This window comes from Zootoca vivipara, chromosome 6 (assembly GCF_963506605.1).
Source record: "Zootoca vivipara chromosome 6, rZooViv1.1, whole genome shotgun sequence".
Classification (NCBI taxonomy): domain Eukaryota; kingdom Metazoa; phylum Chordata; class Lepidosauria; order Squamata; family Lacertidae; genus Zootoca; species Zootoca vivipara.
In genome coordinates this window covers 62,510,228-62,535,908 of record NC_083281.1, presented here as the reverse complement: position 1 = coordinate 62,535,908, position 25,681 = coordinate 62,510,228, and the positions used below count along the sequence as shown (strand labels likewise).

Genomic DNA, 25,681 nt, shown 5'->3' with positions numbered 1-25,681 from the left:
GCTCTGGCAGCATCAGACAGCCCTTGCTCCAAGGGGAGGGAGAAAGGGAGGGGGAAGAAGGGGCCGACAGTCAGTCGGTCGGAAGGCCATTCCCCCCCCCCCACGCCAGAATTGAGGCGAACGGCTTCCCGTCGGAGAAAGGGGAGGCGCTTCACAGTTCCCAGGCTGTTATGTTGAGCGCGAAACAGAAAGCCAGCATTGCGAGATTCTGACTCAGACTGAGGCAGACATGTTTTTGGACGCTTTACACTGTAAATAATATGCACCAATAAAAACATCTGAAAGACAAGCAGATGTGGAGGGTCGTTACTCAAGAGTAGCCACAACAACCCCTGACAGGGGTGGAAACGCTCCTTCAGGTATACCGGACCGAGGCAATTTAGGGCTTTAAAGGTCAGCACCAACACTTTGAATTGTGCTCAGAAACGTACTGGGAGCCAATGTAGATCTCAGAGTTTGCTAGAGATGTGCTAATGCAAACTCAAAATGGCCTCCTTTATTTTGCACACACACCCCCCCCCTCTGAATGACATGGAAGTGAGGGTGGTGTGGGACTGAAATTCAGGGCGGGGAGGAGGCCAAACTCACCTGCCCCTTATTTAGTGCTTCTTTCAAAATTATCTAGTGGACATCTTTTTTTTTGTACCTATTAGTTCCCATTAGTTCCCGTACATGATGCTATGTTATCACATAGCATTGTTCTCAGAGTCTGTTGGGAAAAAAAGATGGCAGCTATCATCTGATGGTCCCACAGATGGGTTGCCAGACTCAATAGAGGACAGGACTTCTGTGCCTTTAATTGCCCTGCTCTCTTTTGAGTCTGGAAACCTTAAAGAGAAACCAGCAGACCCTTTGCTTGGAAATTAAACAAAGGGTCTGCTGGTTTCTCTTTAAGGTTTCCAGACTCAAAAGAGAGCAGGGCAATTAAAGGCACAGAGGTCCTGTCCTCTATTGAGTCTGGCAACCCTAGTCCCACAGCAGTTTTGCCTTCACTAAAGTGTACCGAGAGTTATCCCCTACTTCAACTTGGGCCCTTTTCCATATTCACACTTCAGCTCTTTCATAGCACACTGAATATGGTACACAAATTTTAGCGTTGATTTGTTCCACGTTTGAGGCCGAATAAGTGGGAAAGTGAGGTATAAAGGTTTAAATGCAAACATTGCTTTCTAGCTCCAAGGGGTCAGTCAAAAACATAGTGATGTTTATGAAAGAGTTAATTAAAAACTCATAAGTCAAGGACTTTAGCCAAGCTAGGCATTTCGCTTATGCACCTGTTGTGTTTGGCAAAATGAAAGCAGAATCTGAGAAGCACCATATAGAGGCTGATCTGTACCTCCTTAGAAACAGTGAAGAGACACTAATACAGTGGTACCTCGGTTTATGAACACAATTGGTTCCGGAAGTCTGTTCATAAACGGAAGTGTTCATAAACTGAAGTGAACTTTCCCATTGAAAGTAATGGAAAGTGGATTAATCTGTTCCAGACGGTCCGCGGAGTAACCGTTCATAAACTGAAGCGAACTTTCCCATTGAAAGTAATGGAAAGTGGAGTAATCTGTTCCAGACTGGTCCGCGAAGTACTTAAACTGAAGCGTTCATAAACTGAAACATGGGTGTAATTGGTTCCGGAAGTCTGTTCATAAACTGAAACGTTCATAAACTGAAGCGAACTTTCCCATTAAAAGTAATGGAAAGTGAATTAATCCGTTCCAGATGGGTCCGCGGCGTTCATAAACCGAAAATTCATAAACCGAGGTGTTCATAAACCGAGGTTCCACTGTACCACCATGCAAAATCAAGCTTTCTAAGGAATACTGGGGGTGTTTAATGGAGCCCAAGTCATCAGACACACTTAGTTTCAAAGTTATGCGCCATTGCTTGCAGAAAGAAATCAATTGCCCAATATATTAAAAGCAAATCATTGCGGTTGTTAAAGCACTGGAATATTTTAAGCTTCAGATGCATTCAAACTAAATGAAATCTTTTCTTCTTCTTACTGTTAAAAAAAAAATAAGTTCCACTGATCAAGGCAATATGCATGAAAAACACCAATGAGTTGTGGCTTGGTTTTGTTTTGTTTTTAATGCAGGGGAGTTTGTAGGAAATGAAACATTCACCTCAGAAGCATTACCCTATTCAGTGTAATAAGAGATAACGGAAATCCTATACACCAAATTCTTCTCTCTCTCTCCTCTAATCAAAGCAATGAATCAATATTGTTGACAGAGAATAAAGCATCTGAAGATCCATAACATGCTGTGGTGAGGCCAAAATCCAGTCTGAGCCATACACAGAATTACTTATAGAAGCAAAACACAGCTACAGAGAGGGAAAGTCAAGAATGAATTAATCACTAGTAGAACGTAAGCTCAGTCCTCTAAATGCCAATGCAGGGGTGGGAAACATATTTCAGGCCAAGGGTCACATGCCCTCTTCAAGAGGTTGCATGTCAGTAGTGGGTGGGACCAAAGGCAAAAGTTGGCAGGGCCAAAATGTGAATTTTTTGGGTCAGAGGAACCTTTGGCCCTCCCCATGTTGCTGAACTACAATTCCCAACACCCCTAGACATTGGTCATACTTGCTTGGGTTGGTGGGAGCAACATCTGGAGGACCAAAGGATCCCCATGCCTGTGATGTGCAAATTTCGAAGGAGAGTGTGTTTCGGTTCACATATTGTTTTGGAAACAGCAAATCGGGCAGCTTTGCCTTTAAATGTGAATTTAATCAATCCCCCCCCCCTCCAGCAATACCAAACCCAAACATAATGTCAAATGGGCAAGTTGAACCTAAGACCTCATTTCAATCTCTGCCAACAAGAGATCATGGCTGTGAATAGTGAACTGAGAATTGCACCATCCAAAACCAGGGGCTTTCTATGGCAAACTTTTAAGAATGTCTGATTACTACTTCCGTCTTCAGCCTAGTGAGATGATAAAAGGATTTCATTTTCTGCCAACAATTTCATTCTGCTAATGTAAAATCACCTTTAGATCTGATTTTGTTTAGGCTTTTTGTTGTTCTTATATATAGAAAAGAGCCCCATTGCCTTGAGCGTTTCACATTTGTATTGGCTCCATGTTTAGTTGAGAGCTTTTTGTAAAATTGATGAATATTGTCTAAAGGCAAGTGCAGACAGGCAAACAGATCTGTATCTCCCGTAATCCATTTAGCCTGACACACATGTGCCGGGGACCAATTTTACTGCAATTCTTTCAGCGATGATGAAAAGTAAATGCAGGCAAAGTCGTGAACTTCATTTTGCAAGGAACCCTTTTGCAATCTAATGAAAGTTGCTAAAGAGAAGCATCTCTCTTCCACCTGACCCTGGCCCTCTGCACACAGTAAACAAACACCAGGCGTAGGGAAAGGTTTGTGTTAAGAATGCTTTTGTGCATCAAGTGATGTCCAGGTGGCACACAACTCCAGAAATTCTGAATAAAATATCTGCCTCATAAAGTCAAGTAAGTTGGAAGGAAGAAAGGAAGGAAGGAAAGAAAGAAGGGAGGGAGGGAAGTGTCTGTGTTATGAACTGGCAGGACTACAGGGAGGAAGAGAAGGAAGAGGATCCTGGTGAGGGGTGCAGCTGGGTCACATGGGGGCAGTATGGGGATGGGGAATGAGAGGTTGGTGTAGGTAGTACCCACAGAGTGACAGAGGATGACCAGGGGCCAATGCACGGGAAGCTGAGCAGCAGAACGCCAGAGAGGCCCCCGTCCCCACAAACACTGCGGGTCCTGAGACTTAAGGAACAGCAAGCAGGGCACTCCAGGAAGCAGAGGCAGGCCAGGGCCTGCAGCCCAGTTCACTAGCTGACCAGATGGGGAAGGAGGCATGTGATTCCTCAGCTGGGGAAAGCTGAGAGCAGGTAAGGATCACATGTCTCCTCAAGCCCAGATGCTGCACTCAGCAGGCACAGTATAAGGCATCAGAGGTGAGGTGCTGTGTCTGCTCAACTGGCCGCATTGAGCAGCTTCTCCTTGGACCATGACAGGTTTCTACTTCAGGCATGATGTTGGACTGCATCCTGACTCTGGACTTGGACTGACCCTGAACCTCATTTCCGGACCTTTGGCCTTTGATTTTGGACCTTGGACTGCGGACTATTGTATATTTTTGGAACCCATCTTATCTCTGTGATTATAAATTGTAAGTTGTTATAAACGGTTGTTAAACATTGCGATTTGTTGTAGCCTGCCCTGCAACCTCAGGGTGAGAGTGGGTTTATATATTATTATTGGGAAATTGTTAGAAAATATAGTGGAAATATAGTGGAAATCTAGTGAAAATTAAAATATTATTTTACAAAAATAACTGTACAAAGAATGCCTATGTGAGAGGCTGATAAAAGCAGGTGCTGGACTCTGTGCATTGTGGCAGGCCCAGCTCAACCAGATATAAACACCAGCAGGCTTTAAATGACACCGCATGGCAATGGCAGGCTGTCTGATATCATTGGACCATAGAATTGCAGAGTGGGAAGGTAAGCCAAGGGTCATCTAATCCAACCCCTTCCTTGCAATGTAGGAATCTCAACTAAGGCATCCATGACAGATGACCATCCAACCCCTGTTTTAAAAACCTCCAAGGAAGAAGAGTCCATATCCTTCCAAGGGAGTCTATTCCATGGTCGAACAGCTCTTACTATCATAAAGTTATTTCTGATGCTTAGTCGGAATCTCCTTTCTTGTAACTTGAAGCCCTTGGTTGCTTTTGTCTCCCTTGCTGGTGCACAGAGGAAGAGACAGAGTGGAGGGTGGAGAGAGCATCTCATCAGGAACTTGGGGTTGTATCTGCTCAGAGTAGACTCATAGAAATTAATATACCTAATCCAGTCATGCCCATTAATTTCAATGGGTCCACTTTGAGTCTAACTAAAACTGGCCTTGGGCTACGAGTTCTACTTAACTTTGCCCAAGTTTAGCCTTTACAGGACAGGGATCAGGAACACTAAAGGTCAAGAGGAAAGCCCATTTGGGTCCCTTGAGCTACCCACAAGCAAGGAAGGAGACCATGGAGCGAGGTGGTAGAGATCATAAAGGGAGACTTAAGGGTGAAGCAGGGGGTTCATGGTGATTATGTGACAAATGCACAATGGTGAGCCAAGCTCCCAACATTCCTTCTTTAGGAAGAAGGAACACTCACTGTCTCCTCTGGAGTAAGAGGTAGGCTTGAGGGTATCCAAAGGCTTTTTCATCTACCTGGACCTCAAGGATTGTGATAGTAACTTTGGCATACCAAAGGTTGATACTATATATAATTGTAGCAGCATAGGATATGTTATGCAAAGTATTGGAATCATCCAATCAATTGAATGTGGGGGAGTTAGAGGAACAGACTATAATGTCAAAACTAACTATATATTTATAGGAATGGAGGAAAACATAACAATTTTGTTCAATATTGATAACTCACATTGACTACTGGAAAAAGCTAACCATATACTTCAAAGATAAATTATGTAGATGAAATGCTATAATGTATGTCGTGTAAATTTTGGAATTTGTTTTGCATGACTAGAAAACAAAACAAATCTTATTAAAAGGGGAGACTGAGAGACAGAGAAAGAAGAGCAGGCAAAATGGACTGAGGCCGCAATTCCCACGACACACACTACGATGTACCCCAAGACATCCCCGGAAACCCTTACGCACAATTGCTATTGGAAGAGGTAACAGAGCCAAAGAGTAGGGGAATTTGCTGGAATTCTGTTCCAAGCAGAAGTCACAGTCAGATGGTGTTTCAAACCCAAGTGTGATCTTCCACAGTAGTTCAGGATTAAGCAGGACCACGGACAGCTCCATGGAGTGTATAGGCTAGAGACTACCACATAAGCACAATACACAAATGTTGGAGCCCTGGGACTCCAAGGACATGGGTGGCTCAACTGCTTTGGACCATGGAGGTGGTGGCATCAAAATGTGTCCATGGGATTTTGTATGTACCCTTCCCATGCCACATCCTCCTTGAAATTCTGGACTCATTTCCTGAAGCTGTGGAGTATAATCCTGGGGTCACACATGCAAGACCCACTCCTGGTGTCCCTGTGCATGGGGAGGTCTGAAGTGGAGCCAGTGAGCACAAGGATATTGGGGCTTGGGCTTGTGTGTGTCCTACTTTCTCTCCCAGCCTTCCTCCAAAGTTGCCCAGGGTGGCAAGCACGTCTATAATAAAATAGAGTAGATGGACTAGCACACATGGATTCAGACAAATGCCTCAACATCGCTAGAGTATATGTGCATCAAGGAAATGAACCAGAATAATCAAGAGCATAAAACCTATATAAGCAGAGGTTTGCTCGGAACTGGATGTGCAAGTATGAAAGAATTCAGTCGCAAATATTGACATTGTAATTGGTGAAGTACCACTAAGGAGATCTTGACAAGCAGATCACGCAAGTGTTGCTGGAAAAAACCCCTGTGTTTTAACCAGTGCTATTTTTCTAGAAAAAGAGGTGCTGGAACTCGTCAAGAATGCCTCCATTGTTCTCTTATAATGGTGCCTAACTGAGAGGTGCCGGAACTGAGTTCCGGCGAGTTCTGGTTGAAAAAAAGCCCCTGTTTTAGCCAAATTCTATTATATGCACTAACCAGGCTCCTAATGCAAAAGGAAATTAGCACTGCAGACAAAAAAAGCATTCAGTAGTCAGCCCCATTTGTCCCTTTCTTCTTTACAGAAGGCTTTCAACTTTCATGTGAACACCCTTGTTTTCCTGTACCCTTTATGAGTGTCAAGTGGATTTTGCCACTGCGAATCTCACAGCTTCTAACAATGCTTAATTAAAACAGAAATTAATCACAAATCAGCAGTAAAAGAAACACGATTGCTTTGTTCTCCACATTGCCACTTCAGTTTCTTTCAATCTGTTAATGTTTGTTTTGAGGCAATCACTGTCAGGACAGAGGGTAGCTGTGCTTTTCTTTTTCTTGCCCTGTGATTTTTTAAAAAAATCAAACAGTGTTTCTTAACCAGTGATCACCATGCACACAGTGCCAGCTAGTAATTTTTTATTTATTTTACTAAATGGTTAAATGAAGCAAACACAATAGATATTCAATGAATCCAAGTTTGGAGAACCAGTTCAACCACCCACCCACCAGTATATCTGACTTTGCACTCAAGCACACATATGCCCAAGGAAATATATTTGGGGGTGAGGGGTAATATATGTATTTCCCTTTATCTCCCCAGGGAATTTATTATTTCTGTTTTGACGCTATCCATTTTCAAGGGCTTAGAAGTTGATAATAAGACTGTAGAACAGGCACCCCCAAACTCGGCCCTCCAGATGTTTTGGAACTACAACTGCCATGATCCCTAGCTAACAGGGATGGTGGGAATTGTAGTCCCAAAACATCTGGAGGGCTAAGTTTGGGGATGCCTGCTGTAGAATATGAGCTAAGCATTTTTTTGTTTAGTAGGCCTACTAAAATGAATGGTCCCATGTGGGTCATGTCCACTAATTTCTATGGGGCAACTCACCTGTACACCTAACACTGGATACAACCTCTTGTCAATCAAATCCACGGAGTAAGATGATATGTAACATGATATGGCTTGCACCCAAGAGGAACAATATGGCCCAGATGTAAAACAATCCCAGGCTGGCCCTGCTTTTTTAGCCTGAGAAAAAGTCATGCTGCTGTGTGTACCTTCCTTGCCCTTCTGCTCCCCAGGTTTCATATTCTGGTTAGGAAGCAAGGATTAAGCCACGGTTTCCCAGTTTGGATGTAATGGGAAATGGGTAGTTTAAAGGAGCCATTTGGCTCCAAGGTCCAATCCCTGGTGGGATCTCCAGGTAGGGATAGGAATGCCCCCTGCCTGAAACCCTAGAGAGCTGCTGCCAGTCCGTGTAGACAACACTGAGCTCGCCTGACTCTGTATAAGGCAGCTTCCTATGAACATTGGCTCTTCTGTCATTTCTCCAAAGTTGAGCAAGCCACCTTTTCCACTGGATGTGGGTGATTTCTTTCTTCCTTTAACAGACAATATAGACAAGCCCCTTTTTTATTATAGCAATACAAGTGTAAAAATCCTGAATATGCAAGGAGGGAAGCTTCCTATCTCGGCAAAAAAGACATGGGTGCTGCAAGGTGCCCAGATGCCAACTGAAAAAGACCCTCAAAAGTTCAAGAGGTAAAAAGGGTGGGAATTGTGAACATCTGAGCACAGCTGGGCCTTCTTCCGAGTTAATATGCAGTTTAGTGTGAAGTAAATTCTTACCTTCAGCCTCAGTCTGCAGGCCCGTGAACAACATTTTGGTAACTCCTGACAAGGCCCGTGCTCCATTATCCTTTACTGACTATATTGAGACTGCAAGCATATTGTTGTGAAGCGTCATGGAATTTTTAAAGTGAAGGGTGGTATTTGAGATGCCGCAATGGAGATTTGGCTTTGTTGAGTTCTGCCCCACCCCCACCCCCCGGACAGCTGGTGCACAGAGCCTTCACAACACATCTTAATGGATGAGGAGAGCAATCCAGGAATACTCCCACTGAATTTGAAGTTTGAGAATGTCCTGATAAGAATATGAATTGGGGTTGGACCAATAGAGGATGAGGTAGCACATTTCATGAAACAAATAATCCTTGCATATCATCCCCACATTATAAAATATATGGGAGGCTGAGAAAAGGAGCAATCAATCAATCAATCAATCAATCAATCCTATTCAGAGTGAGAGTAGAAAGCATTGCCCTTACTCTGAATTGGCTTTGTGACAGCTCTATGTAGCCAAATCAGTATGGTGCTATAGCAACATGGTGTCCTAGGGTTGGTTACATGATTCCTGAATGTCTGACCCTGTAGTCAGAAGTAATATCTATCTATCTATCATATATCTATCTAACTATCTATCATCTGTCACCTATCTATATATGTACAAACCATGCCAAAAAAGGATGGGTGGGTGTTTTTCCAGATAAGATTTTGTTGGCCCAGAAACTCTCTTTTTGTACTGAAATGTTCAACCACAAAAAAGACTCAACCATACTAACATTTAGTATCTAGGTAGCACTTTTATTCTATTTAAAAGAATTCACATTATTATCTTAGCATAATCCTCACAACAACCCTGAGAGGTAGGTCAGTATTATTTATCATATGCATATTGCAGATGTGGGGCCTAAGGCTCAGTGTGACTTGCCTAGGTGAAATTCAGCCCAGTGACTTCCCAATAGCTTAGTCTCTTATGGAACAATCTTGGACAAGTTTCCTTAAAAGTAAGTCCCGTTGAGTTTAATGGGATATACTTCCATGTAGGCATGTAGAAGATCACAGACTCCGCCATACCCTATGCATGCCTACTCAGGCACAAGCCACATTGAATGTAACAGGACTTACTGCCATATTAAGTGTGTAAAGGATTGCAGCCTAAGGCAGGTTTAGTGCTTGCATTGGGTAATTCAATGTTCCTTTGTTTACCATCAGAAAAAAGAGGGGGGGGACATTTGCGCTAAAACAATTTGTAATTGGCTCTTTATTTCACTCATCCGATCTGAAACACAGCAGGGCAGTGGCTGCCTACCCAACTTGAAAACAAACCACAGATAATCTTACTTTCATGTTCTGGTGCTTGCGATGTACACTTTTGGTTAATTTCTTAACTGATTATGCAGCCAGAATGCTTCCCCCCTCTGGGCTGTTTCTTCCTCCACCCCACTCTTCTTAGAGAGATCTAGTGCCTCTTACAGAAGATGTTTCTTTGCGAAAGAATCTCAGTCAGTTCATGATCAGATTGCTCCATCTAGCACTCTAGAAGACTCTGTAGCTCAGCTATTATGTCTTCAAGGTTGAATGGCAGCGGCATGCTGGCATCGCCTTCTTGCCAATAAGGATGGCATTCTGGCTTTTCATCCTTCGGTAAATTCTCCACAAGTTGGGAATGGCACCTAAAAAAATAAAATAAATCTATAAGATTAAAAATGAATTAAGGGGATGCATTTAGGGATTTATTATTTCTCATGTTTGCCTATTAATGAAAAGAGGGTGGGGGGCACACGCTAAAGGACTATTAACCAATGAAGTCACAAGGGTCTTTTCTGCCTTAATGCAAGTTTTTCTTTAAAATAAATAAATAAATTCCTAGAGGAATATTTGAGAAAGCCCATCACAAAGAAAACGCAGCTAGTGCACCTTTCGATGGGGGAATTATTTTTTCATTATCTCCAGTCTTATTTGAAGTCAGTCAGCAGTCTATGCCATTGTCTGCGGGTTTCTGTGATACTACTAGATTATTGGGAGAGATTAAACCAAGTTTACTGCATTTAAGGTCACAGCACAGATTAAACAATATCGCAGAATGTGGTTTGCAAATCTGAGAGTTACAAATCCATCAGGTTTTGGGGGAAAGTAACGAGGAGGAGAGCTGCTGTTGAAAGATAGATGCAAATGAAGGTTAATAACAATTTCTGCTGATGAATAGATGGGCAAAACTTCAACAAAATTAAATTAAGAGGTTAGCGTTTGCTAGGTCCCCAGAGAAACCCTTTGAATTACAGTGTTTCTTATTAAATGGATTCCTCATCAATAGTAGTGAAGTCTAATTATAATAAGCAGCTAAAACTGCAGTCCGGCACAGGGAAATTTTACGAGTAGTAAACCAACACATCTTGTAAGATTACTTTGTAATAAAGACTGCCACTTATTGGTCCTGCATTAGTAAATTTGTAGCAGTTCAGTGTTTTCGGTTTCAGGGGTTTTTGTGTAGGTTGTTTGTTTTAATTTGCTGGTTAATCAGCTAATGTTTATGAAGGAGTGAAAGCTGAAGAGAGGTGAGTATTATTATAATATGATCAGCAAAAAAAAAAGGTTAAAAGAAAACTAAATATCACAAAAAGGAACTACTTTAGTAGCTCATTTGTTGTTTTAAGTTTTAAAAAGTAGCTATGCAGCAATTTAATATAAGGTAAGTGACTGGCATATACAAGAAGATATTTTATGACTGGGAGAAAATTGACCAAGTGATCAATGCATTCTGTTCAATAGGCTTAGCTACTGTAAAAACCAATGAAACTAAATTCCTGTAAGTGAAAGTATTGTCTTTTAAACATCTATTTTATTTATCACGTTCAAATGCTGCCCAGTAATAATACTGACTGGTGGGGAGGGGGCTGCTTAAACATGAAATATTAAAATACAACAACCCACCATAAAAGAAAAGAAAATAGCAGCAATTTACAAGATCGAAGAAACATGGGGAAATGAAAAGATGTTTGTCTGGCGACCTCATAGTTTGTACCAGGTGAGCATCTCTTGGGAGAGCATTGCACAGCCAGAGTGCTGTCATTACAAAGGCCCTTTCTCCAGGAGTCACCTGCCATACCTCACTCGGCGGGGGCACCTGTAGAGAATTGGAAGCTGCTGTATTCTGAGTCAGACCACTTTCCAGGTTTCCAGGTAGGAGTCTGTCCCAGGGATTGAACCTAGGACCTTCAGCATGCAAGGCAGATGCTTTACCATTGAGCTACACCCTCTGAAGATGATCTAGAGCAGGGTTAGGCAACCTAAGGCCCAGGGGCCAGATGCGTCCCAATCACCTTCTCAATCCGGCCCGCAGATGGTCCGTGAATCAGCGTGTTTTTACATGAGTAGAATGTGTCCTTTTATTTCAAATGCATTTCTGGGATATTTGTGGGGCCTGCCTGGTGTTTTTACATGAGTAGAATTTAAAATGCATCTCTGGGTTATTTGTGGGGCATAGGAATTCGTTCACCCACCCACCCCAAAAATAGTTCGGCCCACCACATGGTCTGAGGGACGGTGGACTGGCCCACGGCTGAAAAAGGTTGCTGACCCCTGATCTAGAGGTCCAAGTAGAGCTACATGGGGGAAGAGGTGGTCCTTCTGGTAACCTGCCCCCAAGTTGTTTAAGGAGTTAAAGCAAGAGGCGCATAGAGAGAGAGGAGAGGGAGTTCCATCGAACAGCCAAAAGTGCTTGCAGAACTATTTGCTTGGATGCTGCCCATTATTACTATTTTGTTGCTTATTCAATTCCTATCTCAACCATCCTCCCAAAAGAGCCCTGGGCAGTAAAAATCAGAGCGGTAAAGTAATACAATTAAATATAAAATAGTCATGTTTCAAATTTTAAACAATTAAGAACGTTCACAAAAAGCAGGACAGAAATGGTTTTATAAGTGAACACAAAATAAACAAAGCTGAGGTGGTTCCCTACTCCTCTTTCCATTCTATGCAATGCAGGGATGGATCTTAGGTTTATGAAATGTTCTACTTTTCACACGTACAGAAAATTTAATTCCCACTTCCCTTGGAATAGAGGTGTTAACTGAAACACATTTGTGGCTTCTCATCTTCACATGCTCTGCCACTTTATTCTAATGCACCTTTAAGATGCACTAGACTAAAGTGGCAAAGCTCATTCATTGCCATAATATATCCTTGACTGTTAATTGTAGGTAAGGCACCAGAGGCATTTAAGCAAACAGGAGGCTAGGAGAATGCTCAGAAAAGCAAGTGAGTTTGGAAAAGGAAAAAGGCCAGCAAGGGGTTGACATTTCTTTATGCATAAGAGATTAAGAAAATCCAAGAAAAGCACTGAAAATGTTAAACAACGAAGAACGTCCAATGAAAACAGCATGGGGAGAATATGGGAAAAGCATCTCTGCCTTAAAAGGCAATGCCTGAATCAGGCAAGCCAAAGAGAACTTTTTTTCCTCTTGCTGCGGGGAGGGAAGGAGGGTAGTGACAAATAAAACGTAGGTCGACTGCCACATCTTTGCATTTGCAATGGGGGAGATAACCGACTCATCTCAACAATTAACCGATTAATGCTTCCAGTGGCTGCTACAATGATTAACACACACGACTCTCTGGCCACTTCCCTACCCTGACCCTCTCTGAGGAAAGAATGAAAAAGCCCACACCAAAGAAAAGAGGTCATCTTCCTCTTGGGAATTATTGATGGCAGGAGAATCCCCAAGAGAAAACATACGTCAACTTTACACCCATGTTGGTATGCGGTTAATTGCGGCTCCAGCCTCCTCCCACACTCAATCCATCGTACATTACAGCGCAAGGACAGTATTAACACGTAACATTCCTATATATCTTCAGCTCCCCACATCGGCCCGTGATAATAGCATCTGTTAACATGCACTAAGCACTATTATGTAGCACATCACTTCATAAATAATAAGATTAACCGACCTCGGGCCCTCGGAGAAGAGTAATGTGTTCAAATGTTCTCATTATTTATTTAAAACAAGAATTAAAGGAGCACAAGCTACTTTTGACAATCCTCTTAGCATAAATATTAAACTGTTTGCATTGATAAGCCGCACCGTGTGGAAGAACGGTAGATTTGTTGGGCGGGCCGCCTCAAAACAGTCGTTGAGGAAACATAGTTTAGCGCGGAGGCCTCTCAGTGGTTCCCAGGTGATTCCGGAGCCCACTGCTGGAGATATTTCGCTTCCAACAAAATTGCAGAGAAAGAACTCAGTTATTACGCAGAGGAGACTGAAGCTGATTATAACCTCAAACAAAGAACTTGCTTTGTGTTCTCTCTTGGTTAGAAAAATATGAAGGTGTCATTTGCTGGGTGCTCTGGGTCAAAGGTGGGGAACCTCTGTCCTTTCAGAAGTTGCTGGACTACAACTCCCATCATCCCTAACCACTATGCTGGCTGGGATGGGTGGGAGTTATAGTCCAACAACACCTAGAAGGCCAGAGGTTACTCGCCCTAGCTCTAGATGAAGACTTTCAGTTGGTTTTCTATACATTACTATACCAATCTTCTGGAACATAGAGGCCATTCACTTGGAAGTACCTAATTCACCAGGTTGTCTTAGGGCAAAGGCACTATTTCTGAGCCTTAACTTCCCACATCTGCAAAATATGGATAATATACTGACCTACCCAACAGCTAGAGGTCACATTGAATGAGACTGCAACCAAACATTAAAATAATCAATAATAATAATAATATTGTACCCCGCTGATCTGACTGGGTTGCCCCAGACACTCTGGGAGGCTTTCACAGCTAGGAAGTCCACAGGGCAATAGCCATTTCCCACTGTTGGTCTATCTAAAATGCTTGGGTTGTCATTGTCAAGGGCTCAACCAGTGCTCCTGCTCTGTAGCAGCTAAATCAGGGGGAGGAACATAGAAAGTTGCCATATACTGAGCCAGACCTTTAGTTCATTTAGCTCAGTATTGTCTACACTGACCGGCGGGTCCGGGTTGGGGGAAGAAGCAGTTTTTAAAAATGGTTTCCTGTATCAAAACCCAATTAAAAATCTTGCTCCACAAGTAGTTGGCTCAACTAGAACCTTCCTTACTAATACACTCAGTTTTTCCTTCTTCCAGAGGGATTTACACAGTGGGAGAAATGGATTCCTCTGCCCTCCAGTCCAAACTGGTTCAGTCCACTCTTATCACTCCATTTTGTTGCATGGGTGGAACAGGTCTAAAATGGTGACTTCTCCTGGAATCTGGAGGAGACAGCTGGTTCCTTCCCCTGTGGCTTTACTTACATTTAGATGATTAGGGTGTCAACTACATTAGGAGACACTGGTCACAATGCTAAAATTAACCACTTTAGCTAAAGTGTGTGTTAATTATGGGTATGCAAGCAGTCAATAAAAGGTTAATGTAAGAGTCAAAGGGATAAATTTATTTCGGGATTGCATCACTCAAGAGACTAAAAGACTAACATTATGCTTGGTGTTTTTAATCAATAGGTTTTATACTAATGTGCTAACCATTTATTTTAAAACATTATTCTCCCCTCTTCCCCACCCCCCTTCTCCCTAGCTAAGATTTGCAGCTTGTAAGGGGGAGAAGCAGTAGGGTGGTTTTTCTCTCTCCATCTTTTTCTCTTCCTCTTAACAAATAGTTTATGTAAGTGTTTAGACCTCTGGTTTTTGGCTATTGTCTCACTTTGGCCCACCATGTAGACCATCTGAATTAACAGAGGTTTCTAACTAGGCTACACTTGTGCTATATGTTTATAGCTGTATCATGCTGCTTTAATGGCCATGGCTTCTCCAAAGCATCCTTGGAATTGTAGTTACTTAAGGGTTCTGGGAGGGGGATACCCCTATTCCTAATTCCCAGCTACAATTTCCAAAGTTCCCTGGGAAGAGGGATTGGTTGTTAAACTGTATCTCTGTGAGTTCATAACAACTTTTAGCACCCTTAACAAACTATAGTTCCAAGCAGTGTTTTTTTTTCCTGGGGGTACACATATCTCTAAACATTTTGTGAATCTTTGTACTTTTGTTCATTTGCTGTATTTATTTTTCCCGATTTGAACTATAAAATGGTGATTTTCTGCAGTCAAAATGAGAGAACCCCTAAACATTTTAAAGGGGAAAAAGCACTGTTAAAGTTCTTGCAGATGGAGGGATGGACATAAAAAGGTAAAGGTAAAGGACCCATGACAGTTAAGTCCAGTCACAAATGACTCTGGGGTTGCGGCGCTCATCTCGCTTTACTGGCCGAGGAAACCAACGTTTGTCCACAGACAATTGGACATGTGGGTCATGTGGCCAGCATAACTAAGCCGCTTCTGGCAAAACCAGAGCAGCACACTGAAACGCCGTTTCCCTTCCCACTGGAGCGGTACCTATTTATCTACTTGCACTTTGACGTGCTTTCAAACTGCTAGGTTGACAGGAGCTGGGACTGAGCAATGGGAGCTCACCCCATTGCGGGGATTCAAATCGCCAACCTTCCGATCGGCAAGCCCTAGGCTCAGTGGCTTAGACCACAGCGCCACCTGTATAGTCTAAAGCACTGTTAAAGTTGTTGCAAATGGGGGGACGGACATAATCAATTATATATAATTTGATGACTGAATGCATTAAATGTCTGAATGCAACAGCAGCAGCAAATACCGATTGTATTTGCTGGATTGATTTCCATTCCAGACATTGGACAAGAAAGCAACCATCAGCATTTTCTGCTTCCGTTTCTGTTTTCTTCAGAATTCTATGACATCCCTAGGCAGGGCAATAGTATCTAAAAAACTGGTCTTGCATAGTTTACACCCCCCCTCAAAGAGAGAACAGAAATGGTACTATTTCAGATATCTCTTTAGATTCTTACAAGGGACAACATCACAAATCAAAAGCATGGTAGGGAAATTCAAAGCAACTGAAGATTTGCCTTAAAAATAAGGGGGTTTGACCCTTTCAGTTTAACAGAGATGTTTGCAAGTCTTTTATTCTTGTCAGGCATATTAAACTTGGGTTATATATTTTTAAGGTGTACAAAGAGTCTGAACAATAAAAAATAGTTAACATGATACCATATGTTGGTAGGTGTTGTCCATTGTGGCATTAAGCATATGACAAAGAATGATATGCCTAATTTTCATCTTTCTTCTTTCCTCTAGCCAGTTGTCTGCTCAAACTAACTCTTAACATGTGGAAATTTATGGCAGCCAATTAAGGTTTAGGGTCCTCAAGTAGCAGAGAACAATTTTATACCCCAGGACTATTTGTCAGTATGTCAGTTACATAACAGTGGTGATGAATGAGCTACCTTGACAACTAAACAGTTAGGACTTCGTGACCTCTGATCTTGGTCACATGATAGGGTCACCTGAAACTCACTTTGCTCCTACCTGACTGCGTGTAACAATATAGAGGTCAAATGGCTTGGGTGATTATATGTATCATGTCTGAGGTGGCCCAGTTATAAGCTGCAGGGTATGGTCGTGTTGAATTCCACAGCTCCATTGCACAAAAGCTGTAGAACAACTTCAGAAATGCGCCCGACAAAAGAGATACGATTTCAAAGGAGGATAAAATAACTTTCCTCACTACTCACTAGAATGGATGCAGTGTTCTTCCAGAGCAACAATGAAAACAAAACACATCGGTTGCAATGGTGACTCTGCCATAAGGGGGAAATGGACTGCTGTGCTGCCATTGGTTTAATTTATGCTTTTCCTTCTCTAGAATATGAATGTTAATATGCGGAAATGATATCAAACAAAACCACTTTCCAATTTGTCCCAGGAAGCTCTTCTAAGCACACCAAGACACAGACTACAAAGCTTATGAGCTTGATTCCACTCAGTTCCCCCCCCCTTTCACCGCTAGCAGTGTTCAGAGACTGCCACAAACTTAAAATGGAGCCCCTGAACGGTCTCAGGTGAGTGTATAACTTCAGTATCTATTGTTTGGGACTGTGAACTCTCCCTGAATGAGGTTTAAAGCCAGTAAAATTGAAAACGAATTCAAGGTGAAAAATGTATCCGGGTATGTTCTTATTTAAAGCATCTGTATCCCACCTTCTCATTTATAGAGCATGGTCTAAAGCACCTTTAACAAACTACACTTCCCAGGATTCTTTGGGGGAAGCCATGACTATCTAAAGTGGTATGATACTGCTTTAAATGATGTATTGTGCCGATGAGGCCCAGCTTACATGGGTTTTTGCCTTGCATGCAGGCCTGTGGCTCTCATTGGCTGATGAGTGTGGATATTCCTTTATATCTCGGCAGTGGTGCCCGCCCTGTGGAACGCCCTCCCACCAGATGTCAAGGAAATAAACAACTATCTGACTTGTAGAAGACACCTGAAGGCAGCCCTGTTTAGGGAAGTTTTTCATGTTTGATCTTTCATTGTGTTTGTAATATCTGGTTGGAAGCTGCCCAGAGTGGATGGGGAGGCCCAGCCAGATGGGCCGGGTATCAGTAATAAAATATTATTATCATTATCATTATCATCATCATCATCATCATCTCATCAGGGCCAGTCCCACCATTAGAGAGAGAATGGCACCTTCCTCAAGAAGCAAATGGTGGCATCAGCCCCCAGCCATTCCCCCCGAGTCCCTTAAGTCAGCCTGTTCAGGACCCCTATGCTTTCCTGCTGCCCTCAGGTATGGTGCAGGATGTTGCCCCATTGAAGTCAGATCCAACTGCTAGTCTGGTCAGAATCTGTACATGGATCACTTCAGGCAGCAGAATGTCTATCCCTCCCATGTAAGAATGCCAGCAGGGTCTTCCTTGCATTTCACATCTGCCTGCTTCTTTTTCTGGGTAATCCACAAGGCAAGGAATCAAATGATAGACCTCGGTTTATTGGGGGTCTGGGGTGAGAGGGTAGTAGAATTCCATTTGACCAACACTGCTAAATGCCACAGCATTTGCAGATACATGAAGTCTTCTGTTCAATATAAACTGCAAACTTTACATTGCAGACCCTACGCAGGCCTGCGGGCTGTTTCTCTTCACAGAGTTTTACAATCATGCAAGTTGAGAGAATACATTTGGAATGCATGAGGGGATCGCGATACATATGCATGTGCACACCTCCACATAGATATACAGACTCTGAAGGTTTAATAAATTACGCATATATTTTTGGCAACACAGTTCTGGATTCCCACAAGAAGGTTCTCGCATCTGACCAGAGGGCTGTGCAGCAAATCCTTTCCCCACTCTTAAACCGTATGACTCTCGCATCGCAGGTGACCAACCTGGGTTTTTTGTCTGACTACAACTCTCATCGTTTCTGTCCATTGCCCAGGCTGGCTAGAGCTGATGGGAGTTGGAGTCCAACAACATCTGGAGGGCCACATGTAAGCCACCCATGTTGCATGATGGCAATAAAACGTATCTCAGCCTCAAATGTATAAGGAGAATATAAGAACACACAGAGAACCCTCCTGGATCCGGCCAAATGCCCACCTAGTCTAGCATTCTATTATTACTACTGCTGCTGCTACTACTACTACTATCTATTGTTTGGGACAATTTTGCGTATGTGAGGTGGAGCAGGCTTTGTTCACCATTTCCTTCCCCCTTTTAAATTGTTTTTATGAAAGATTTTCTTGGGTTGCAAAAGTACATACACTGCCTCTGTTTCCAGGTCACAAAGTCCTTTCTACAGATCAGTTCTATTCAATGTGAACCGTCGATGTTTTTATAAGGTTCATTTGGCATTTTAACGGAATTCTGGTTTTGTAGTTTAAACTGATTTGTATTTTTTATGGTGCTATTTGCGCACCACTTAAGGGATGGTTGTAATTAAGTTTGATATAACCCGTTGGAACAAACAAACAAACATACATGTGGGTGTCATAAGAGGCTGTCAGGGGGACGCCATACAGAGAGAGAGCCGCTCCCTGTCATTCTGACTAGCTCCTCACCCAGCGTCAGCATGAGCAGCGAATCAGGAGAAAGGAATGAGGAAGTCAGTGGGGTGGAGAGAGGGCTCTGGCAGGAATCGGAGCCCCAGCCCCGCTATGAAAGAGGGTCAGGGGAGGAGGAGTCTGGAGAGATGTCGGACACAGGGCTGCCAGAAAGGAGACCGTTCCCGCCGACGCTCAAATTGAGGCATGCTCCCACCCATAGGCAGAATCCAAGGCAGACCTTTTAACATCACAAGGCAGACCTTTTAACATCACAAGGCAGACCTTTTAACGAATCCAAGGCAGACCTTTTAACATCACAGTAATCCAAGTTTATGCACCAACTACCGGTGCTGAAGAAAGTGAAATTGACCAATTCTATGAAGACCTACAACACCTTCTAGAAATGACACCAAAGAAGGAAATGACACTCATTACAGGGGATTGGAATGCTAAAGTAGGGAATCAAGAGATAAAAGGAACAACTGGCAAGTTTGGCCTGGGAGTTCAAAATGAAGCAGGGCAAAGGCTAATAGAGTTCTGTCAAGAGAACAAGCTGGTCATCACAAACACTCTCTTCCAACAACACAAGAGACGACTCTACACATGGATATCACCAAATGGGCAGCATCGAAATCAGATTGATTATATTCTCTGCAGCCAAAGATGGAGAAGCTCTATACAGTCAGCAAAAACAAGACCTGGAGCTGACTGTAACTCAGATCACCAGCTTCTTATAGCAAAATTCCAGCTTAAACTGAAGAAAGTAGGAAAAACCACTGGGCCAGTAAGATACAATCTGAATCAAATCCCTTATGAATACACAGTGGAAGTGGGGAACAGGTTTAAGGATTTAGATTTGGTGGACAGAATGCCTGAAGAACTATGGATGGAGGCTCGTAACATTATACAGGAGGCAGCAACGAAAACCATCCCAAGGAAAAGGAAATGCAAGAAAGCAAAATGGCTGTCCAACGAGGCCTTACAAATAGCGGAGGAGAGGAGGCAAGCAAAATGCAAGGGAGATAGGGAAAGATACAGGAAACTGAATGCAGATTTCCAAAAAGCAGCAAGGAGAGACAAGAGGGTCTTCTTAAATGAGCAATGCAAAGAAATAGAGGAAAACAATAGAATGGGGAAAACCAGAGATCTGTTCAAGAAAATTGGAGATATGAAAGGAACATTTCGTACAAAGATTACCATAATCAAGGACAAAAGTGGTAAGGACCTAACAGAAGCAGAAGACATCAAGAAGAGGTGGCAAGAATACACAGAGGAATTATACCAGAAAGATATGGAGGTCTCGTACACCCCAGGTAGTGTGGTTGCTGACCTTGAGCCAGACATCTTGGAGAGTGAAGTCAAATGGGCCTTAGAAAGCACTGCTAATAACAAGGCCAGTGGAAGTGATGATATTCCAGCTGAACTATTTAAAATTTTAAAAGATGATGCTGTTAAGGTGCTACACCCAATATGCCAGCAAGTTTGGAAAACTCAGCAATGGCCAGAGGATTGGAGAAGATCAGTCTACATCCCAATTCCAAAGAAGGGCAGTGCCAAAGAATGCTCCAACTACCGCACAATTGCGCTCATTTCACACGCTAGCAAGGTTATGCTTAAAATTCTACAAGGCAGGCTTAGGCAGTATGTGGACCGAGAACTCCCAGAAGTGCAAGCTGGATTTCGAAAGGGCAGAGGAACCAGAGACCAAATAGCAAACATGCGCTGGATTATGGAGAAAGCTAGAGAGTTCCAGAAAAAGTCTACTTCTGCTTCATTGACTATGCAAAAGCCTTTGACTGTGTCGACCACAGCAAACTATGGCAAGTTCTTAAAGAAATGGGAGTGCCTGATCACCTCATCTGTCTCCTGAGAAATCTCTATGTGGGACAAGAAGCTACAGTTAGAACTGGATATGGAACAACTGATTGGTTCAAAATTGGGAAAGGAGTACGACAAGGTTGTATATTGTCTCCCTGCTTATTTAACTTATATGCAGAATTCATCATGCGAAAGGCTGGACTAGATGAATCCCAAGCCGGAATTAAGATTGCCGGAAGAAATATCAACAACCTCAGATATGCAGATGACACAACCTTGATGGCAGAAAGCGAGGAGGAATTAAAGAACCTTTTAATGAGGGTGAAAGAGGAGAGCGCAAAATATGGCCTGAAGCTCAACATCAAAAAAACCAAGATCATGGCCACTGGTCCCATCACCTCCTGGCAAATAGAAGGGGAAGAAATGGAGGCAGTGAGAGATTTTACTTTCTTGGGCTCCTTGATCACTGCAGATGGTGACAGCAGTCACGAAATTAAAAGACGCCTGCTTCTTGGGAGAAAAGCAATGACAAACCTAGACAGCATCTTAAAAAGCAGAGACATCACCTTGCCGACAAAGGTCCGTATAGTTAAAGCTATGGTTTTCCCAGTAGTGATGTATGGAAGTGAGAGCTGGACCATAAAGAAGGCTGATCGCCGAAGAATTGATGCTTTTGAATTATGGTGCTGGAGGAGACTCTTGAGAGTCCCATGGACTGCAAGAAGATCAAACCTATCCATTCTTAAGGAAATCAGCCCTGAGTGCTCCCTGGAAGGACAGATCGTGAAGCTCAGGCTCCAATACTTTGGCCACCTCATGAGAAGAGAAGAATCCTTGGAAAAGACCCTGATGTTGGGAAAGATTGAGGGCACTAGGAGAAGGGGACGACAGAGGACAAGATGGTTGGACAGTGTTCTCGAAGCTACGAACATGAGTTTGACCAAATTGCGGGAGGCAGTGCAAGACAGGAGTGCCTGGCGTGCTATGGTCCATGGGGTCACGAAGAGTCGGACACGACTAAACGACTAAGCAACAACAACCCACCCATAGAGCCAGGGGGTGGCGCTTTGGGGTGCCCAGGCTTTTATGCTGGTCAAGAACCCGGAAGAAGCCATTGCGGGGTTCTGACACGGACTAGGCAGTCATGCTTGCTGAGATCTTTGCACTGTAAATAATATGCACAATAAAACCTTGAAAGACAAGAAGGAGTGGAGTGTCTTTACTCAAGAGTAGCCGCAGACGCCTCTGACAGAGGCAAAGAGAAGTGAGGCACATCTACAATGACCAACTGTGATTATAGACATTAGTTGCATACACACATCCTTTTATTCTAGAATCAATGGAGACAGGGTGCTACTACGTAGTCCACACGCAATCTAGATCTATTACATCACCCCCTCCAAAAAAAGAAGCACTTATTGAGAAACAGGTTTAATTCTGAATTTATTTATTTATTTATTTTTTTTAAAAAACTCATTTCCCACCATGATGCTAAGTCAAGGGCACTATGGAAAACTAAAAGGGTGGCTTGTTCCTACTGCTTGGCACTGCTCAGAGTGGTAGGCTAAAGAAAGCAACAGTTAAAGGCTAGCTCAGTATCAGCATCAACTGGGGGCACTAGGGTCCTGGCAACAGCCCAAGGATGCCAGGTGCTGATGGCAACCCTGAGACTACTGCTGTATTAACCTTAAAATTGGTTGGCATTTTGTGAGCTTTGAATTTTAGCACCAATGCCTACCCCGCCACCCCCCCCCCCCAACTGGAACACCAGGAATCAGGAGAGAATACAGCATTAAGGATTTATACTGTGTTTGGCTTCTATTGACTTTGTACCTAGTACACCAGGATAAAATTAATCTCAATTAGCCCTGCTAATATAAAGGCAACCATGTTTTTCTTCACTTCTGGCTTGCAAGAGACCTGTGTGTTTTGGTTAGGGCTGGAGACAGATGAGTTAGGTGCCAGACGTTACATTTTCAAAAATGGGGGAAACAGTCATTATTTTTTGCTTTATCCCAGGAGACAAGGCACACCCTTGCATCCTGAAATCCACTCAAATCTGCATAACTGTTCCTGTGATGAACAGCTTTCTCACCACTTTGTAACATTTTGGCTGGACCTAGTAAAGGCATTGTCATATTGTGATTAAACATGGCATGTCCAAACTCAAACTGAAGACGTTGGGGTAAATGGGAAAATGGGTTGGGGTGGAATCCATCTAAGTGCTTCTGCTAGTGCATGGCCTTGTGGATCTGCAATGGACCTTCCCCTCCCTCTCTTCTCCTCACACACCCCCAAAATCTGTTCCGGGGCAGTAGGGTCCTTTAAGCCTCCAGTGCAGATCTAAGGAGCATGTGTGTTTGTGTATGTGTCCATGCGCATGCATGTTGGGATAGGAGAGGGAGAGAAGGTTCCACTGAACAAGAAGAAATAGTTGTTCTAGCAGATGCAAATAGCTGGACTTGTCCTAACACTACAAACCTTGGTGCTGATGTCTCCTAAGATTGCACAGGAAAACAAAAGGCATGCTACACACAGAGTATAAGGCATGAGTAGTTTCCATTGCCCCAATTATTGGCTTTATGCGCTTTCAAAATGTGTTTCCAATCTCCTTGTATTATCAGCCTGGACATTACTTCCAGAAATACAGATAAGGTTAAGGCTGAGAGAGCCTAACATTCAGGACCCATGCTTTGTTTTGTTTTTTTAATCATCACCAACATTTTTCTTCCTCTGGGTCATGAAGATAGCCTGGACAATGTTAGGATTTCTATTTTTTGCACCGGCAGCCAAAAGCAGTGACGCAAGAGCAGCAAGGGAGCTATGAACTTGCCCAAGTTGTTTTACTAGGGCTGTATTTACATTGGTCCAGAGACCTTCCTTTGATTCACAGGCTATAATGGAAAACAAAGGAGAAGGAAGAGAAAGAAGTGGAAAGAAAAACACAGCAGAGGAGATGATTCTTGGAAGCTGGAGATGAATGAATGATGTTGCTTTAGACCAGGGATGGGGAACCCGTGGCCCTCCAGATGTTGTTGGACTCCAACTCTCATCAGCCCTAGCCAGAACAGTCAATGGTCAGGGGTGATGGAAGCTATAATTCAATCACTTCTGGAGCACCACAGATTCCTCATGCCTGGCCTTAGACTAAGTCAGACCCTTAATCCATATTAGCTCAGTATTGTCAGCTCTGCCAGGCAATGATTCTCTAGGGTCTCAGACAGAGATGTGTTTTCCCTATCGCCCATTCAATCATTTAACTTCAGATGCCAGACTGAACTTGGGACCTTCTACATACTAAGCATGTGTTCTACTAATCACCCATGGTCATCTGCTCTACGAGCATTGAGAACTTCCTGAAGTCTTCTCCAGATCATTAATTTGATCATCTGTACAATCCTAAAAACACAAACCAATTGGATGAGAATAGGTTCTGTATGTACAGCTGGGGGCCCTGCAAATAGCAAGATCTCCAACTATGTGTACTCTTTACACACAGGTACAGATCAAACACTGTTACACTGTTGAGAGAATGCATGGAGATTAGAAAGGGGCTTGCCACCACTATCTCTTGTATGTTCATTGTTTGCACAATAGTCATGCTAAGAGGAATAGGGCATGATATGGTTGGTCAGGGTAATTCTAATTTTGAATATATGTTGTAAGACCTGAAAAACGTGTAGATAGTAGATCAGTTGCACCAAGAGCTCAGATCAGATAGAATGGGGTTTCTGGACAATCTTTCATTAACATTCCTAAAGTTTCCAAAAAACCACTTTTATCAGCTTTTGCCAAGCCTGCAGTCCTCATCCCAAAAGGAAGTCTAAGCATGTGGTAACTTCATTTTAGCATCTGGTTGTCCACTCTGGGAAACAGGATGTTGGACTAGATGGACTTTTGGTTTGATCCAACAAGGGCTTTGTCGTTTATCCTTTCCGCCATATGTCATCTCTTGCTTCTTTAATGTTGCAGATTGGCTAACTGGGAGGAAATGTGGATTTCCATCCTGTTGATTTTCATGACACACTGTAGCCCATCCATGGCTTGAGGACTGGTGTCTTGCCATTCCTGTGTTATGGTCAAAGCATTTGGACATTTTTAAAAGCACGTGGGGAATTTTCCAAGGCCCGCAAGCAGAAAGGAGCAGAAGACTTAAGGAGCTAATCTTCCCCTCTTCTTCTTTTCTACGAGAAAGCAATTTATATTGGTTTGCCTTAAAAATAAAATGAAAAAAATGAAATTCACATAGCACTAGTGAAATGCTGGAAAGCAGGAGGTCTAGGGAATTTAAAACTTCCCAAATACAGAGTTTACTATACAGCAAATGCTGTAAATTAATGTCCCTGATTACCCATGATCATAGCTGAGATCTGAAATGCTTGCTGCTTGGTCATAAAATGAAGAAATGGAAAGCAGATGCATACGTTATAAATACTGTCCACTAGTCATGGGGTGGAGGGATGCCTCAGTCAAAGAATGCAACCTCTGCATAGGAATATAGGAAGCTGACTTTTACTGAGTCACACCATTGGTCCACCTAGCTCAGTATTGTCTACACTGACTGGCAGCGACACTCCAGGGTTTCAGGGATCTCTCCCAACCCTCCCTAGAGATGCTGGGGATTGAACCTGGGACCTTCTGGATGCAAAGCAAATGCTCCACAAAATATGCTAAATTACATTAATTTGGTTTCAGAAAACCAACGCATTTGGTCCTGGGAGAAGACCCTGTTTCACATAAAAGCCTGTGTGCA

At 43.0% G+C, this 25,681-nt stretch overlaps 1 protein-coding gene across 5 annotated transcripts in view; it reads right to left on the bottom strand.

Moving 5' to 3' along the window:
- Nucleotides 1–9,009: 9,009 nt before the first annotated feature.
- The window catches only part of FTO (FTO alpha-ketoglutarate dependent dioxygenase), a 249,524-nt gene continuing 232,852 nt past the window's right edge, over nucleotides 9,010–25,681 (bottom strand). For all 5 annotated transcript variants that reach the window (XM_035119015.2, XM_035119023.2, XM_035119018.2 and 2 more), the window contains one exon: nucleotides 9,010–9,890. In XM_035119015.2, coding sequence (XP_034974906.2) covers nucleotides 9,746–9,890 — 145 coding nt within the window. In that variant the 3' untranslated portion in view covers nucleotides 9,010–9,745. The remainder of the gene's footprint in view (nucleotides 9,891–25,681) is intronic.